Genomic DNA, 16,719 nt, shown 5'->3' with positions numbered 1-16,719 from the left:
TTTTCTCCCAACCATACGATTCCGTTGCGGTCAGAACCCCAGCCACAGCCCCAATATCCCATGCGTCGTGAGGCTAGGTCTCACGTCGCGTCTATCCTTGAACAATTGGAATATCAGGGAGTAATTGAAACATGTGTGTCACCCATGAATAATCCTTTATTCACTGTGACGAAGCCTGACGGATCGTACCGCCTAGTTTTGGATTACCGGCACTTAAATTCGCACTGCCGGACATGCGCGGTACAAAATACTCACAGTTCGGCTCTCGTCGATAGTCTCGTTAGAAAACAGTTTAAAACCACACTTGACATCTCCAATGGCTTTTATAGCCATAATCTGTCCCCTCATAGCTATGAGTGGACGGCGTTTACCTCGGGTGGCAAACAAAAGAAGTTCAAAAGGCTCCCGATGGGCTATAAAAATAGCCCCGGGGTCTTTGCTGCTCGTGTGGTCTCTCTCTTGGAGATGGTTGACCCGGAAGCATATTCGTACGTAGATGACATCTACCTGACGGACGACGAGTTGCTTCCACACCTTGCTCGCGTGGATAACATAATTACTATGTTTGCTGACTTCGGTTACAAGTTCAACTTTGCGAAGTCCCACATTGCCGAGTTCACAGTGTTGTTCTTGGGGTACGAACTCAATCATGAGGGTCGAGGCTTGGCTCCGCAGTTCCTTGAGAAATGCGCACGCCTTAGTGCTCCTACGACACTGAAGAAATTACAATCTTTGCTGGGTGTTCTGAATTTCGGTCGTACCTACATTCCTGATTATGCCCAGCGTATCAAGTCGCTTTATGCCTTGGTACAACCTACTTTTACCAAATCTTGCTGGCTGCCTGAGCATTCTGCTGCATTGCAATCTTTGCAGTCTGATCTTCTTGCTTCGAAATTCTTACAAACTCGTGATAACCACACTAACCTGGTCATTAGAATCGTACCGGGTGTAGCGGGTTTCACCTACTTGACGTTCAATGAGGGCGACACCGTCCCCATTGCCTACAAATCTCATCTGTACACTTTGGCTGAGCTGCGCTTTTCCGCTGTCGAGAAAGTACTGACAGCAGTTCAGATGGCGATCCTGAAAGAGCGAGCGCTATCACAGGGAAAGCACATGCTGGTGGTAACACCGTACCCTGCCCTTGAGGTGGTCACTAAAGCCAGTGTACCAAATTCTAAGGCTTTGCATCCAAGGTGGATACAATGGGCAACCTCCTTGACCTCGCCTGACGTCACATATATCTTTGACGCGGCATTACAGACACAGGAGTTCTTGGAGTATGAATTTGTTCATCTGGCTCCTCTGACTTTGCGTCCGCTCGAGGAGTACCATTGTGTCATTTACACTGATGGGTCTTCGCAACCCGCGACTGGATCAAAGCACGCCCATTCAGCGGCCTGCGCTATTGTGGTGGGTACTTTCGTGAACGGTGAGTTCCAATCTGATGTCGTGCATACACAGTCATTGGGTGATTGTACCGCGCAGTTAGCAGAACTGAGGGCTCTGGTGCTTGCACTGGAGTTTGCTGATCCTCGAGTCACAACTCTTGTAGTGAGTGACTCCTACTATTGTGTTCAAGCATACAACGAGAATCTACACTTTTGGAGTCACAATAACTTTCGTGATTCGAAAGGTAGCACAGTAAAGCACAAAACGCTTTGGGTTCGAGTGGCAGAACTTAAAGAAGGTTTGCCCCTCGTGAATGTAATTCACACTCTTGGTCACCAACGGGTTGGTGTCCATGCTGTCGGTAACAGTTTGGCTGACGAGGCAGCAAAAACCGCAGTGGCGACATATTTAGTAGCAGCAGTTACAAGATCCAAAACTAAGATTGATGATGACATCTTGGCAGCTATTGCTGCGTCCGAGACAGGGACAGCCTTTCCGAAAGGTTTCCCTTCTTGCTACCATTATCGCTTAAGTCCTGATAACGTCCCGTTAGTAAGGATTAACGACGTTGGTGACAGATTGATTCCCAACGCGGACTGCAGACCATCTCTGATTTCAGCTGCCCACGAAGGTGTTGCGTCTGCGCATGCCGGCGTTTCGGCTACTGTATCTCTTTTGCAGCAACGTTACAGGTGGTACGGTTTGTACAAACAGGCGCGAGCTTATGTCCTTTTATGTGACATTTGCCAGCAGATTAAACCTTCTTCTGCCGCGCGTCCACCACAAACGCAGCTGTATATATCTAATCAACCACTTGCGTGTGTTTATTTAGATCACTGCGGTCCTATTTCCTCTGATACTGCGTACAAGTACATCTTGGCTGCAGTGGATTTGTGCACACGTTTTCTGTGGGTGTGGCCGCAAAGGAGTACTGATGCCCGGACGGTCATCAAGGATTTGCGTGTCTTTATTGGGAGTTTTGCATGTGGTACCCTTCATTCTGACCAGGGCCCTGCGTTTGCCTCTAGGGCGTACAAAGAAGCCATGAGAAGTTTGGGGGTCCAAGTCAAATTTTCGTCTCCATACCGGCCTGAGGGCAATAGTGTTGTGGAGCGAATGAACCGTGACCTAAAGCAATCTTTGACAGCAAGGGTTTTAGGTACAGGCCGAAGCTGGCTAACCCATTTGTATGACGTGCAACGTGCACTTAATAATCTCCTTAGAAGGTCTCTGGGTGGGCGGACCCCATACATGATGCTCTTTGGAGTACGAATGTTTGATCCGGACCTTGAGGGTCTAGACATGGCGGCGGCTGCCGCGCCTTTTGACCTAGATGATCACTGTGATGTATTGCAGAATCTTCAAGAAGCCAGAGACACTCTAGCAAAGGAACACGTACCCTCTACATGTGAAGCTGAGCTCCAGATTCCGGTAGTCGGCTGGCTACCTCGAGTTGGTGACCTGGTCCGTGAGAAGGTGGAGAACAAGAAGGAGTTTGGCCCCTCTTATCGTGCACCAGTCCCGGTGCTTGGAGTCCAGGGTACACGTACAGTTATTTAACCTCCACTTCCTGGTCACAAGGATAACAGGTACATCTCGATTGACAATGTCAAGCTACAGCAGGTGGCCGATTCTCCATAGTATGACACCTTCAGTTTCTTGCCCTTCCATTCTGCGAAATTCTGTTGTGATGCCGCCCTCGAACATCATGCCTGAGGTTGCCGTAGAGATGCATGCAGTTACTGCTCCTTCTATGCCGCCTACTGCTGGTGGTTTGCCTGATGATCCTGAGTATGCTTATCCTGCAGGTGTCCCGTTGCCTCTGTTACATTCGACAGCGATTAACCAGTCACGTTCTTCCTTTGACACTGAATCAATGACTTCCACTGCCCCTTCCAAAATTTCTGTATTTTTTGCCTGGTTCAAGAGACATTTTTTGGTGGCACCATGGACTTACATCTGGCTGGTGCTAATATGTATTTTTTTTGTTCATGACAATTGGCTTTGTGGTAGTGTTTTTTAAACTTATCAATGGACACTACCTGACTGAAAGATCTACGATTAGATTAATTGATGGAACTTTGCCCCCCCATTCCTCATCACACATTATGAAAAGAGACCAGACTTTGGTGAACATTACTGCCTGGCCTGTGCGTGATGGGATCGCTTGGGATGCTGTTAAATTTCAAATTCATGGACCTACCGAAGTGATTAATGTGCCTAATGTCTTTCGTGTTTCTATGGGTGATGTTGTTAAACAGAATATCCGATCTGATGATTGGGATGTACAAGCAATAGAAGCACTATTTTCTGATCTCAAATATTATGCTGCATTTGATGCTGAAGATTTGTATTTAAATTCTGCTAATTATGGTGAACAATTTGGTTATCAACATTATGGCACACATTTCCTACACAGAGCAAATACCTTTCGTAATTTTATTAATTTCACACAATGGGAACACTGTCCGGCCCCTTATTTTGGCAGTTCTGCCACATTAATGAACAAGTTCACATATTTTTCGGATTTTAGTGTGTCTAGACCGACCTCCTTTTATTTTAAAGTGGCGGCTGAGACCGCCTCTAAGGTTAGGTTGACACATACCAAATTGTTATATTCCAAGTCTTTTATGGACAAATTGGCTATCGGAGGTTATGAGCTATGGAAAGCTACTATCGATCTTAAGTCGGTTTGGGGTACTAAACCATGGCAGGTTCAGGGAACAGAAGCTTTGCATCGCGCTTGTCTTATCCCACACCACATTTGTTTTTGAATTCATCTATTTTTCAGACAACCTGTTTTGGATTGGCAACATCTAAAAAATTGAATTCCCCCTCGATCCCGGATCTGGGTGCTTATCCCGGCTGGGGTAATTACACAGATCTTTCCCTTACTAGGTTGCAGTCCCTCATTTCCAACACCTCCTTTAATGTTTCAGCGTTTAATCCTGATGGGTGGTTGGTATGGCAAACTGGTTCAGATTCCTGTCAACGTCGATTTTTAGCCTTGGCACCTGGGTACACTCAAGTCAGGGTAGATCCTCGTTTTGAAACATCACAAACTGTAACTACCTACTCTGTGGGTAAGTTATGCCAGTCATGGCTGCAACATTCCACGTTAGCATCTGTTAAACTTCATTTGTCACGTTTAAACGACAAAATGGATCTGAATGATTTTATTAAGGGTCCTGCAGTAGGCAGGTCCAAAAGATGGGTATATGCTATTTACAACGAAGTTTGGAAAATTTTGCAAATTGAGGCTGCGTCCAGATTACGTGCTATTGACCAGGCCAATATGGAAAAAGTATTGGCTGTGATTGATAATAGTATAAATACCTTGTCTTCTAGAATTTACACTTTAGATAATATTGTTTCATCTGTCGTAGACATTGTGCAGGATGATTTGTCTGTGTTGTATCATGGCCAGAATCAGTTGCGTTCTGTTATGCAGTTTGCATGGACTTTGCAAACGTTAAAGGCAGGGAAGGTCCAATGGGATTACATGAATGTTTCCTCTTTGTTCCTCCCTTTTAATTTAACTGCAAAACAACAGTTTATGTCTATGAAGGATGCTACTTATTCATTATTGCACATTGAGAAATTAGAACTGTTGCCTTTCTCTATTGCTGAGTTAAATTCGGCCGTGTGGCTTATCCACGGAGTGATCACTTTACCTTTTCCGCTTTTTAAGTTTAGTTCGTGCATGAAACATTATGCTCTTGGCAGATATGAACAACTTGGTACTGCATTCCTGCACGAAGTTTGGTCGCTCCCGTTCACATATAGATGCATGCGGGAGAGAAAAGAGGTTTATTTGAAGGGTGAGGAATGCACTTCTGCCCCTAATCATTCTGTAGTGTGTAGACACATACAATTACATGGTGCTTGCAATGTACACGCTCCTAATTTGGCTTGCGTCCTGAAAGGTGTACCGGTGCCGGTTATAACCCCTTCATTCACACTGCTTGCTAACGGTAGTTATTTGTTTTTAAATAATGAGGATTGCTGCGGGATGCTAAAGGGCATACCATACAAAGTGACTGTTTCACAGCGTGTTGTTTGCTGTAAAAATGTCCTTTTCCCACCCCCGCATGGCCGGCTCGATGTTTCTATCTGGCCTTCGATTCCAACCTTGAGCGCAGAGTTCAACCAGATGAGCAGAATAAGGGCTCTTTTGTCTCAAAGGGAGGTCGCTTTGACTTCGTCCCCTGAAACCTTTCTTCTTCACGTGGCAAACACCCGCACGGAGGTGCAGGCGCTTTTGAATACTGACCTCCCCTTCCATTTTGGAACATTGATACAGACTATCTTTAATGCCTCGTCTACGACTGGCATAGTTCATTTTTTTAAACTTGTGGGCTCCGGCCTCGTGACCTCCTTTCAAACTATTTTTGGTGTGATTCCCGCATTTTTTCATTCTATTTTTTCCAGCGTCTTCGGAGGTCTCCCTTTGCTTCTCGCCCTTATAGCTGGAATACTTCTATTGGTTTGCGTACTACGCAATGGCTGCGCAACTTGCGTACCAAGACAACATGCCCCGGCTGTTACATCTGCGTAACCGGACGCTTGAATACTATGGCACCTTACCTCTGGCGACCTTAAGTGTCGCATATGGATTGTCCTTCCGGTTTCCTTTCTTTACTTGTGTGCAACCAGTCTTTCACTGCCTGGATTGTCCATTTCAGTGGGCTCTGGATTTATGCCTGTCAAACTCGGTGTCACCTGTCCCAGATTTTGGTCAACTAATGGGCCCCTTAACGGCTCATGAGTTTGAATGTTCTGGTGTCGGGTTTATGGCCTTGGGTGCGGCACATGGAGTCCTTGGAAATTGGGCCATTGAAGAGGCTGCGATTGACTTGCTGGAACGAAGTTATATCGAGGAACCTTCCTGTTGTCCTCGTGTGGTGCTGGAAGCTCCAATTGTGAGTGAACACGTGTGTTCCTTTCCCTTGCTGGATTGGATGGCGGATAATTTTGCGGAACGCTCCAATGATTTCCTCTTGGAGGCTGTTGCAACTTATTGCGCCTATACCTTGATGGATTTACTTTTTGTCTTGGTCATCTCATGGTGCATCCATCGATGTCATTTTTCCCCATTTTTGCATGGTTTTTTTATCTGACGACATCATTTTCCATTTTTGACACTTTTTTATTTTTTCCTTTCGAACTTTACTCTTACCTTATATGGACTTATAGTTCATGCCCTTGGTTCCATTCTTTCTAACTTGAACTCTGCGTTCTTGATAAGTGCGCCCCTAGTGGTTAGTTGTCCGATCAAGGGGGGGTGCAGTATGGGTTAGCCACTCCCTATGTACAACGCTAAGTTAGCATAACCTCGTCTGCTGTTAGAAAGCCAGCTTGCCGCTTTTGCTGCTTTTGCACGCGACACTGTTGTTACATGTTATTCATTCGAGAACTGCTGACACGACTTTGCTTCACATGAGAACCGTCTGTTGTTTAACATCTTTAACAGTGAGCAGTGACCTTGGTCTGTACACCGTGTAAAGAATGAGTCTGGGTCACTAGACGGTGCAGGTTGTTGTGTTCAGGTTGATCGTACCACTTCTTAGCCATAACATACATACAGCTGCCAATACCTGAAAGACGAGTCCTTTAATATTGCAGAATTGCAGAGCAGCATGTTTTCTGTTACATTCGAAACGAAGAGCTGTTGCAGGAGAGAGCCTAGCTGATCCTGTGATGTGATTCCACTAAGCTGATCTATAAGGTATGGGGTCTCCCATGCAAGCCTAAGAGACCTTCTATTAGTCTAATAATAACCTATTAGTTGCTAGAGAAAGGAGGGTGGTTGCTTTCCACTTTCATTATTATTATGATTGCTCCTTTCATTTTCTATGGTATTGTAACAATGCTGATGGTTCTGATTTTAACCATTTGTCTGCTTGTGTTAGCCAAAGTACTGCATCTTAGGACGCGAGGTTTATAAAATAAACTCTTTAAACTTTACTGTGTCTTAGTTATTCTGTTGTGGACTGATATATAGCTACCAGCGGGTATTTCGGATTCCCACCACTCCTGAGAGTATCTAAGTCGCTTGTTCTGGGTTGTCTATACATTGGGACCGCCGAGCTAAATCTCGGATAACGAATGTGACACTAAGCTAGTCGGATAGGGGTTCTTGGTTCTGAGGGGAGTTTCTGGTACACCACAATTCTCTGAGGTCCTGGTTTCCTGCGCATAGTTCTGTGCATAAGCAGAATCCCTGCAACAGTAGGCTAAGGACCCACAGCAGTGAAGGGGACTTTGATCCCCACCCAAGAGTGTGTTTGCAGAGTGGTGGGAACGTAGGCATGGCCTACTATGAGAAATTAGCAATCTTGCTGTGTGGGGCTTATTGGTGGTAATAGGAGAGGTAGTTGCCCCCCAAGGTTGACCTTGAGGGCCACTACTCCTCCTGTTACCTCCAGTAAGTCCCACACAGTGAGATTAATAAGAGGCCTTCGGAGGCCACGCTCACCTTTCTCCACCACTCTGCAAACACACCTACTGGCACAGTACTGGTTGGGGGATCAAGTCCACTTTACTCTTGAGGGACTTTGGCAGCCAAGTAGCCCTACTGGCGCCTCCTGTAAATCCTACGCAGTGGAATTCCTCAGTGCTGGTTGGAGGCCCAGGACCCTTTCTGCACAACCCTGCAAACGCGGCAACTACGTTATAGTTAGAAATTATCATTTAAAAAACCTCAGTAATTCACTGAAAAAAAACATTGGTTTCAGTGACGTTATAGTTAGAAATTAGCATTTAAAAAACCTCAGAAATTCACTGAAAATCATAGGTTTCAGGGACGTTATAGTTAGAAATTAGCATTTAAAAAACCTTAGAAATTCACTGAAAATAACAGGTTTCAGGGTTGTTATAGTTCGATACTAGCATTTAAAAAAAACCTTTGCAATTCACTGAAAAAACTTTAGGTTTCAAGGACGTTATAGTTAGAAATTAGCATTTAAAAAACCTTAAAAATCCCCTGAATAAACCATAGGTTTCAAGGACGTTATAGTTAGAAATTAGCATTTAAAAACCCTTAGAAATTCACTGAAAAAACCATAGGTTTCAGGGACGTTATAGTTATACATTAGCATTTAAAAATCCTTAAAAATTTAGGTTTAAGTGATGCTGTAGTTAGTTGGACATTTTACTCGTACAAAACCAGAGAAATTCAACTGTTATATTTAGTTGAGCTAACTATAACTCGTGCCCCCGCAGTGCACTGCTCATGATGTCACATATTACATCACTCATGACATGGTCAGTGACATCACTGATGACATCATCCACTGAATATTTGATGCACCTCCTCACACCCTTATATAACCCTCCGTACATCTACTCTAACATACAAACTACCATTCTCTAACCCATAGACACACCAATTCCAGTTAGTACATACCCACTCACTGAGTCATAGGTCTACAGACATCCACTCACTCATACAGTCAGTTCCTCATCAATATAGCCACTTATATATCCACTCATAAACCTATACAGATACTCACACACCGCCACTCATGTGTAGAGTTACTCACACACCTAGTCAGTCACCGAAAAAGTCAGTCACACTGCCATTTACTCATTATACAGTTATACACACACCACCAATCATTAACCCATATAGACTCTCATGTAGCTACTCCCCAACCCATGCTGCCACTTACACACCAACAAACAGACTGATACAGACATTCACACAGAGTAGTCACTCACCCATGCATTCAGTAAGACACGTTTAATCACTCACCTATACAGTCAGTCATGCACCTACTAAATCAGCCATTCAGTCTCTCATACACCCACTCATTTTTCAATTCACCTAGGTGCATATATATATATAGATATATATATATATATATATATATATATTACCTACTGGCGGTCGCCAGTAGGTAGTTATAGTTAGGACCACGTTTCCATAGGAAAACCTCAACATTCTATTTTGAATAACTTTGGCGCCGGTCGACGAATCCTCGCGAATTTCTCAAAATAGGTGGGGCGCTACGCTCCGCTCCTACCCTGAAAGTCTCGGGGGGATCCGTCAAGCGGGGGCTGAGATAAAAGGGGGGTCCCAAAACGCGTTTTTCCCATGCATTTTTCCATAGGACCTTTAGAACGAGCTACAGCCCGAACGGCTGAACAGAATTACTAGAAATTTGGCAGAGAGGTAGTCCCTAGGTCAAGGAAGTGCCTTTTGTAGGTTTGGTGTAAATCTGTTCAGTAGATTCTGAGAAAATAGCCTTTAAATCAATATATATATCTGAGCCAGCTTACGGTACGCTTACCGTACGCTTACGGTAAGCGTACGGTGGCGTGCGCGAGCGCGATTCTGATTGGCTCTTAGATCTTAGTAAACATTCGAATCGGCCGAAACCAGGAAGCGGCGGCCGCCATTTTGTGTATTTCACTCTGAAAAAAAAGAGTGAAAACAAGGAAAGGGGGCAATGAGGAGAGTTACAGACCCCCTAACAATTGTAAGGGGGTCAAAGAAGGACAGAAAAGTACAAAAAAAACATTTATTGATTTTTAAAAAAATCACGGGGTACGCGTACGGTAAGCTTACGGTAAGCGTACGGTAAAAAAAAAATAATAAATAAATGAAAATCAGATTTAAGAGTTTAGAAATTAGGGAGCTCTAAAAAGAGCTGTTGTGTTTATGGAGTCATTCACTGAAAAAACCATAGGTTTCACACACGTTATAGTTAGGAATTAGCATTTAAAAAACCTTGCAAATTCACTGAAAAAACCATAGGTTTCACACATGTTATAGTTAGCGGAAATTTTACTGATAAAAAACCAATGAAATTCCCCCGTTATAGTTAGTGCAGGCAACTATAACTCACGCGACTGCAATCTTCTGCTGATGACATATGTGTCTTTATGAAAAAAAAATATTTGTAATATATGTATAGCTAAAAATGTATGGAAGAAGACATGGGCAAATAAGTGTCTAAATACAGTATTAGCATCAGCAGAGGATTGCGGTCGCGTGAGTTATAGTTGCCTGCACTAACTATAACGGGGGAATTTCATTGGTTTTTTATCAGTAAAATTTCCGCTAACTATAACATGTGTGAAACCTATGGTTTTTTCAGTGAATATATATATATATACATATATATATATATATATGTGTTCGCTCGATTCCTTGGATAACAAAGAAAATACCGCACTCACAGGGGGGCGCTTGATTACTTTATTCAGCAACCAACAAACAAGCGCGTTTCGGCGAGAAGCCTTCCTCGGTGTTCATGACACACCGAAGGAGGCATGTTTAAAAAGCATTCCATTCATGCACTGAAATCAAGGAGGGACAAGCACTCTCCTTCTAACGTGAGTGCCACCTTGTAGTTTTATACAGATATACATAAATCTATATAATTCATTAACAATAGACTTCGTTTTTAACATGATTATGGTCAGAATTAGTACTTTTAAATCAGCTTCTTGCTAATTTAATTAATTCAGCTGTATATCGGCTGTACTATGCTGTATCACAAAACATGTTTTTGAATCTTGCCATAGATCAGCATAAGTCCCTCCCTACGCATCTCTATCACCGTGCATTTGTGTAATTGCTATTAATTCCACATGTTATTATCAAAAATTTCAAAAAACTAATTACATAATTTCATACAAGCAAACTCAAGAGACTTATGTATTGACTGTAGCTATTTGTAAATTAGGAGCCTATATGTACAGCTAAATCTTCCCCACTATTCATTCCTCGTGGAAATTTCGTGAGCAAATCTATAATTTACCGTGATTCTAGTCTCCGTAGTTTGCGTAATCTGTCTGCTCCTCGAGCATTAGTTTGAACACAATCTAAACCAAAATACTGCAATTGGTTTCTAACACTCTGATGAAATTTAGCAAAATGGCGTGCCACAGGATATGTGGCATCCACTTTGTCTATGGCTCTTAGGTGTTCCAATATCCTGATCTTCAATTGATGGATAGTGCTACCTATATAGTGTAAACCACATGGGCACACCAAACAGTATACTGCATACGGTATGCTACAGGCTATAAACTTTGCTATTTCTTTTGTTTTCCCTGTATCTGGTATCTTGTACGACAGGACTCTTCTGCTTTTAGAGCATGCTTTACACCTGCCGCAGGGAAAGAACCCCTTCATTTCTGTTAGAGTGCTCATTCTTTGTGGTGCTTTCTCTAGATGGCTTCTTACCAACATATCTCGTAAAGACCTAGCCTTCTTAAAGTTTACTAAGGGGTATGCCGGAATATCATCACAGATAACACTATCTGTCTTCAAAATATGCCAGTTTTTCTTGAGCATATATTTCAAATGGTTGCCTTCTCCCTAGTGCTGTTTCTCTTTAGTCTGAGAAGCTCGCCGTATGAAATGCTTTGAATGAGTTTGGGTGGATGATTGCTCGTGGCATAAAGTGTTGAATTGCCCGCTGTGAATTTAAGGTATAGTGCCGTGTGTATCTTACCATTTTCTACAAACACCCTCAGGTCCAGGTAGTCCACTGCCACTGGACTCACTGTTCCCAAAAAGTGTAGGTTAAGGTCATTGTTGTTAAGGGCATCTACATATCTAAGTGCTGAATCCGTTGTACCCTGCCATACAATGGACAGGTCATCGATATATCGATACCACTCCACCACTCTGCCGCTGTTCTGACCTATATAGGTTTTGGGCACCCGCTCCTCCCACCAGCCAATGAACAAGTTTGCATAACTGGGGCGAAGCAGGTGCCCATCGCCGGACCGGATGTCTGTCTGAAATATTGATCTCCAACAGAACTCCACAAACTCTATTAGCATTTGATTGTGTTCATAATACCGTAACTGACGTTTCTCCAGATAAAACTGTACGGCCATTTTCCAAAAGTAATGCAAAAACCAACTTAACTAGTAAACATGATTTATCATTACTATTCCAAATATATAAAACATGAGAAAGCTACTCCTTTCTCATCAGGAATTAAACCTTATAAGGAGATGCAAACTTAAAAGTACATGTCCTACCCGTTACGTACACAATACCCTGCCCTATGGACAACCTGGGGCCTACTTTAGGGGTGATCTATGTGAACTAAAAGGGAAGTTTAAAGCGTGGCAAAGGGTTTTAAATGCCAAGTTGAAGGCTCTACAGTGGCAGGCCAGAGACAGGTTTAACGGGCTACTTGTGTGGGTGGCCAATCCGTGCTGCAGGCCCACTAGTAGTATTTAATTTACAAACCCTGGGCACAGGTAGTGCACTTTACTAGAGACTTACAGAAAAACGAAATGTACTATATAGGTGTAAACCAATTATACCATGTTGAAAGAAGAGAGCACGTGCACTTATGCACTGGTTAGCAGTGGCACAGTGCACAGAGTTCTAAAGCCCCAAATAGAAGGTCAGAAAAAGAGGAGGAGAAATGCAGCCATTTTAAGGTGACCCTTCAGAGAGGGCCATTTTCTAACAGCTGTTCATAATGCAGTGCTACTGCAGGTGAAAATTTCATCAGAATAGCCGCAAGCACTCAGCTTGTGAAAAGCTCTGAGACACGTCTCCATTTAAAGTGCAAACTTCTGATGCACTGCAGTCAGGACAGGAGCAATACTTTCCTAATTGTAAAGTTAACTTCATTAAAATAATCAGAGCAATGTGCGCATTACACTTGTGACTCTAGAGCTTCTAAAATACACTTGTTACAAGTGTAAAATTGCTCTGAATCAAGTAGTAGGATTTCGGAGGGTAACTAGAATTACATTGAACATTTCAGATTCAAACCGACTGCTATCAGGGCACAAATGCAATCTGTCTCACATTATGCTGCTTATTAGTAAAATAAAAAGATGTCTTTAGTAGCAATGCCCTTCCCACAGAGAACTACCCACTTCAGGGTTTAACGGAGCTATGACCATTTGACATTCTAATGAGCCATATGAATTTGTGAGTGGACACTGCAGATCTGAGGCGTGTCACCCTGAGGTCTTGCTTTGAGCTTCCTCTCAAGCATCCCCAGTGAATGAAGCAAAGCTTTTGATCAACAAAATGCGGTGGTCAAAGTGCATCAAAAGAAGTATGGGAACTGTTACACTGCATGCAATGGAAGTAGGGTCAGTGAGCTTGGGGTGGAGTCAAAGGTGTGGCTAAAAAACTAAGGGGCCTATTAGGATGGCGGGCGGTGGCACCACCGCGGTGCTGGCAGTGCAGAATAATGCATTTTTCCTCCCACGAGCAGCGATCCTCAAGCCCGCCATATTAGTATGGCCAAACATAGCCCATTTCCCGTCCGCCGCGGTGTGACACGCACCGTCATCAAAAGTCCGCCCCGCTCCACAAATTAGGATGCCCTAGCCAACCAGAAATCCCATATCAATGGTATATCCCGATTATGTGCTTAAAATCTAGAAATTTTGCAGGAGCCTGGAATGGTGTCATTAGGGCGTTACACATACAAAATAGTATCATCACTGTATATACAGATTCTGCCATCCCAGTCGCCCTCCTCTCTCAGTCCTTAAACCTGCTGGTCTTCCCGGATCCAAGAGGACACTGGTTCACCGAAAACAAAAATAGCATTGAGGATAGCACCCATCTCAGCCTCGTACCCCTCTCCAATCTAAAGGGGGCTCAATATAATACTATTTACTTTTTCCCTTGCCATTGGTTGACTATAGAAGCGTTTTATACACCGCCAGAAGCAGGGGCCTAGGCATACTCTTTCCAATACTCAATGCAGGTATATGCACTTCAGAGTGGTAGAGGCATTCATGGAGTCAGGGGATAGTACAGTTGTGTGATCTCTCAATCCACTTCGGCAGCCATAGTGGCGTGTGATGCTTAGAGTTGTTCTCCTATGAGGCATGAAGCTTAACTAGTCCAGATGACCCAGTTTAGAGATTTATTTTTTAAAGAGAATGTTATTGTTTCTTAACATTTGTACATATATATTAAGCCTTACTTTTAATGTGTTGGTTCCATTACTTCCATATCAATAACTCTCCCAATGCCCTACTTTCCCTCCCCCCAAATGTACCGCCCTCCTCTATGTGTAACATCATACATCATTGCCCCATCAACCACAGCTGATCCTGGTCTGCAAGACATTTCTTACCTACATTCATAGTCCCACATTTTTAGGTAACTTATTTAAACAATTTGTGTTGAGCAGTAATAAGCGATATCATTCCTTTAGTTCTCATCCTTTTACTGTGTTTCTGAATTCCTCGCTGATGCTACTGTCAATGGAGGGTCTGGTTCCCTCATACAGTCCATCAAAGCCTACCATGTTCGTGTTTCTGCAAGGGAGCTACGGCCTCGTTTGACTTCACAGAACAGCACTAAACTTTAATATCCTGCACATCTCTGAAGCTCACTGTTCCTGGCCTCTGCCCTTGGCCGCCTAGCTGCCTTCCATTCAGGGGTAATTCTCTGGCTTACCAGTATTTGAACCAGGTCTAGAAATCTATTTGTGACTTTAGTTTTCAATGTGTGAGGGACTCAGCTTAGCGAGCAGGATCCTGGTGAACAAGGGACCTCTATCAGTGTAATATTTGCCACAGTAGTCATAACCTCTACCCAGTGTTCCATTAGAAATGGACAGGACCACACCATATGATATGCCTCTGCCCCCACTGTTCAACTTCTGGGCACGCAGCTCCCACTGCCTGAAACAACCTGTAATGTAAGCAGAAACATCTACCTATGACTTATTTGTGTTTGAAGCAGCTTAGCAGTCACTGAGAATAGCATGCGTCCTTTGCCCAATGTCACATGTGAAAGATTCTGGAGGAGATCTTCGAAAATTAGCTGATCTAATTTTCTGGCTTCTAGCTTAAAATTGTCCTTTAGGTGGGAGGACCCCAGCTTGACTATAATATCACATGGGTGGGTGCCTGTATCTTCCTGTGGTGGACTTTGCTCTGTGTCTACATTACAGGAATCTAATGCATTGGGCCCTCTTTAATTGCAAATTGGCAAAGGGACTTACAGTACAGGATGACGTCATCACTTTCCTCTGGTTCCAGAGCTTTCCGGATCTGAACATTATCTTGCCATGCTTGGTCTTCCAAATCTGTGCACTTGTCCCAGAGTACCTTCATTTCTTTCTCCATCTTAGATTAGGAATCAAGTATGTTCTCAATCTCTTTGCTCATAGCGACAATGTCATCTTCGTTAGTTGCTAACTGGTCAACTAGTGCCTCGTTGTTCTTAGTCATGTTCAAGTCAGACTGAAAGCTAAGTTTGCTTTCAGGGTCTACATTTGTGTTGTCACCATATGGTAGGGTTCATCATCCAGGTCACCAAGACAGCTCTTTAGATCGTCCATCATTATGGGGTCCCCAACGCTCCTTTCGTTGAGGGGCATTTGTTCAATGGAGCCCAAAAATGTATTTGGATGGCCCTACCTGCCTCAGGCCCTGGGAATTCTCAGTAATCACCAATCCACGTCTGTCTCCTGGACATATGTAGCATTCAGCAGATCAGCACTCTTGACTTAAATTAATCAATCAATCAATCATTCAGGATTTATAAAGCGTGGCTAATAACTCAATACCTTATGCAGACGCTTGCAGATCCCAGAGGTTTATTCGAACACACAGGTCTTCAGAGCCATTCGGAATTACGGAAGTGAGGTGATGGTCCGGAGTTGATTGGGAGAGCCTGTTTCAACTCTTTGCTGTATTGTGGGAGAAGGGGCGTAATCCACTTCTGATTTGGTAGATGTGGAGAGTATGGACAAGTGAGAGGGAGGCGGAGAGCATGCTTCTCGACAGTTGGTGGAAGTTCAGATGGTGGTTATGTAGGCAGGTCCTTGCTTGTGTAGAACTTTATGTACATTGGTCAGCAGCTTTAATTGGCATCTCTTCTTTACAGGCAGCCAGTTGAGTTGCCTGAAGTGGGGTGTGATGTGGATTCATCAAAAAAGGTCGAGGATGAGTCTGGTTGCGGCATTGTATGTGGTCTGAAGTCTCTGTAGGAGCTGTGTGGAGATTCCTACATTGAAAGTGTTGCCATAGTACAGTCAGTTGGTTATGAGGGCCTGTATCATGAGGGCCTGTGTCATGGTGCGTCTCATATGTAGGGGTAGACACTTGAAGATCTTGCATAGCATGTGCATTGGTTGACTATATAAGAGCTTTATCATCTGTCAGAAGCATGGGCCTATGCGCACTCTTTCCAACCCTCAATTCACATATGCACACTTGGTTGGTGGAGCTTTCGTGGAGTCAAAGGGTATTACAGCTGTGTGATCCCTCAATCTACTCCGGCAGCCGCAGAGACATGTGATGTTCAGAGTAGTTCTCCTATGAGACATGAAGCCCAACTGGTGATGATGACCCAATTTAGAG

At 43.6% G+C, this 16,719-nt stretch overlaps 1 protein-coding gene across 1 annotated transcript; it reads left to right on the top strand.

Annotated features, from left to right (window-relative positions):
* Window positions 1-1,074: 1,074 nt before the first annotated feature.
* Window positions 1,075-14,717, top strand: LOC146859708 (uncharacterized). The gene is made up of 2 exons (XM_085645815.1): window positions 1,075-2,304; window positions 14,562-14,717. The coding sequence occupies exons 1-2, from the start codon at window positions 1,075-1,077 to the stop codon at window positions 14,715-14,717; spliced, it is 1,386 nt and encodes a 461-aa protein (XP_085501941.1).
* Window positions 14,718-16,719: the final 2,002 nt, after the last annotated feature.

The sequence above is a fragment of the Triturus cristatus genome, chromosome 3_1, assembly GCF_964204655.1.
Source record: "Triturus cristatus chromosome 3_1, aTriCri1.1, whole genome shotgun sequence".
Classification (NCBI taxonomy): Eukaryota; Metazoa; Chordata; class Amphibia; order Caudata; family Salamandridae; genus Triturus; species Triturus cristatus.
Note: the sequence above shows the minus strand (reverse complement) of the source record. Positions and strands in the feature narration are given on the sequence as shown.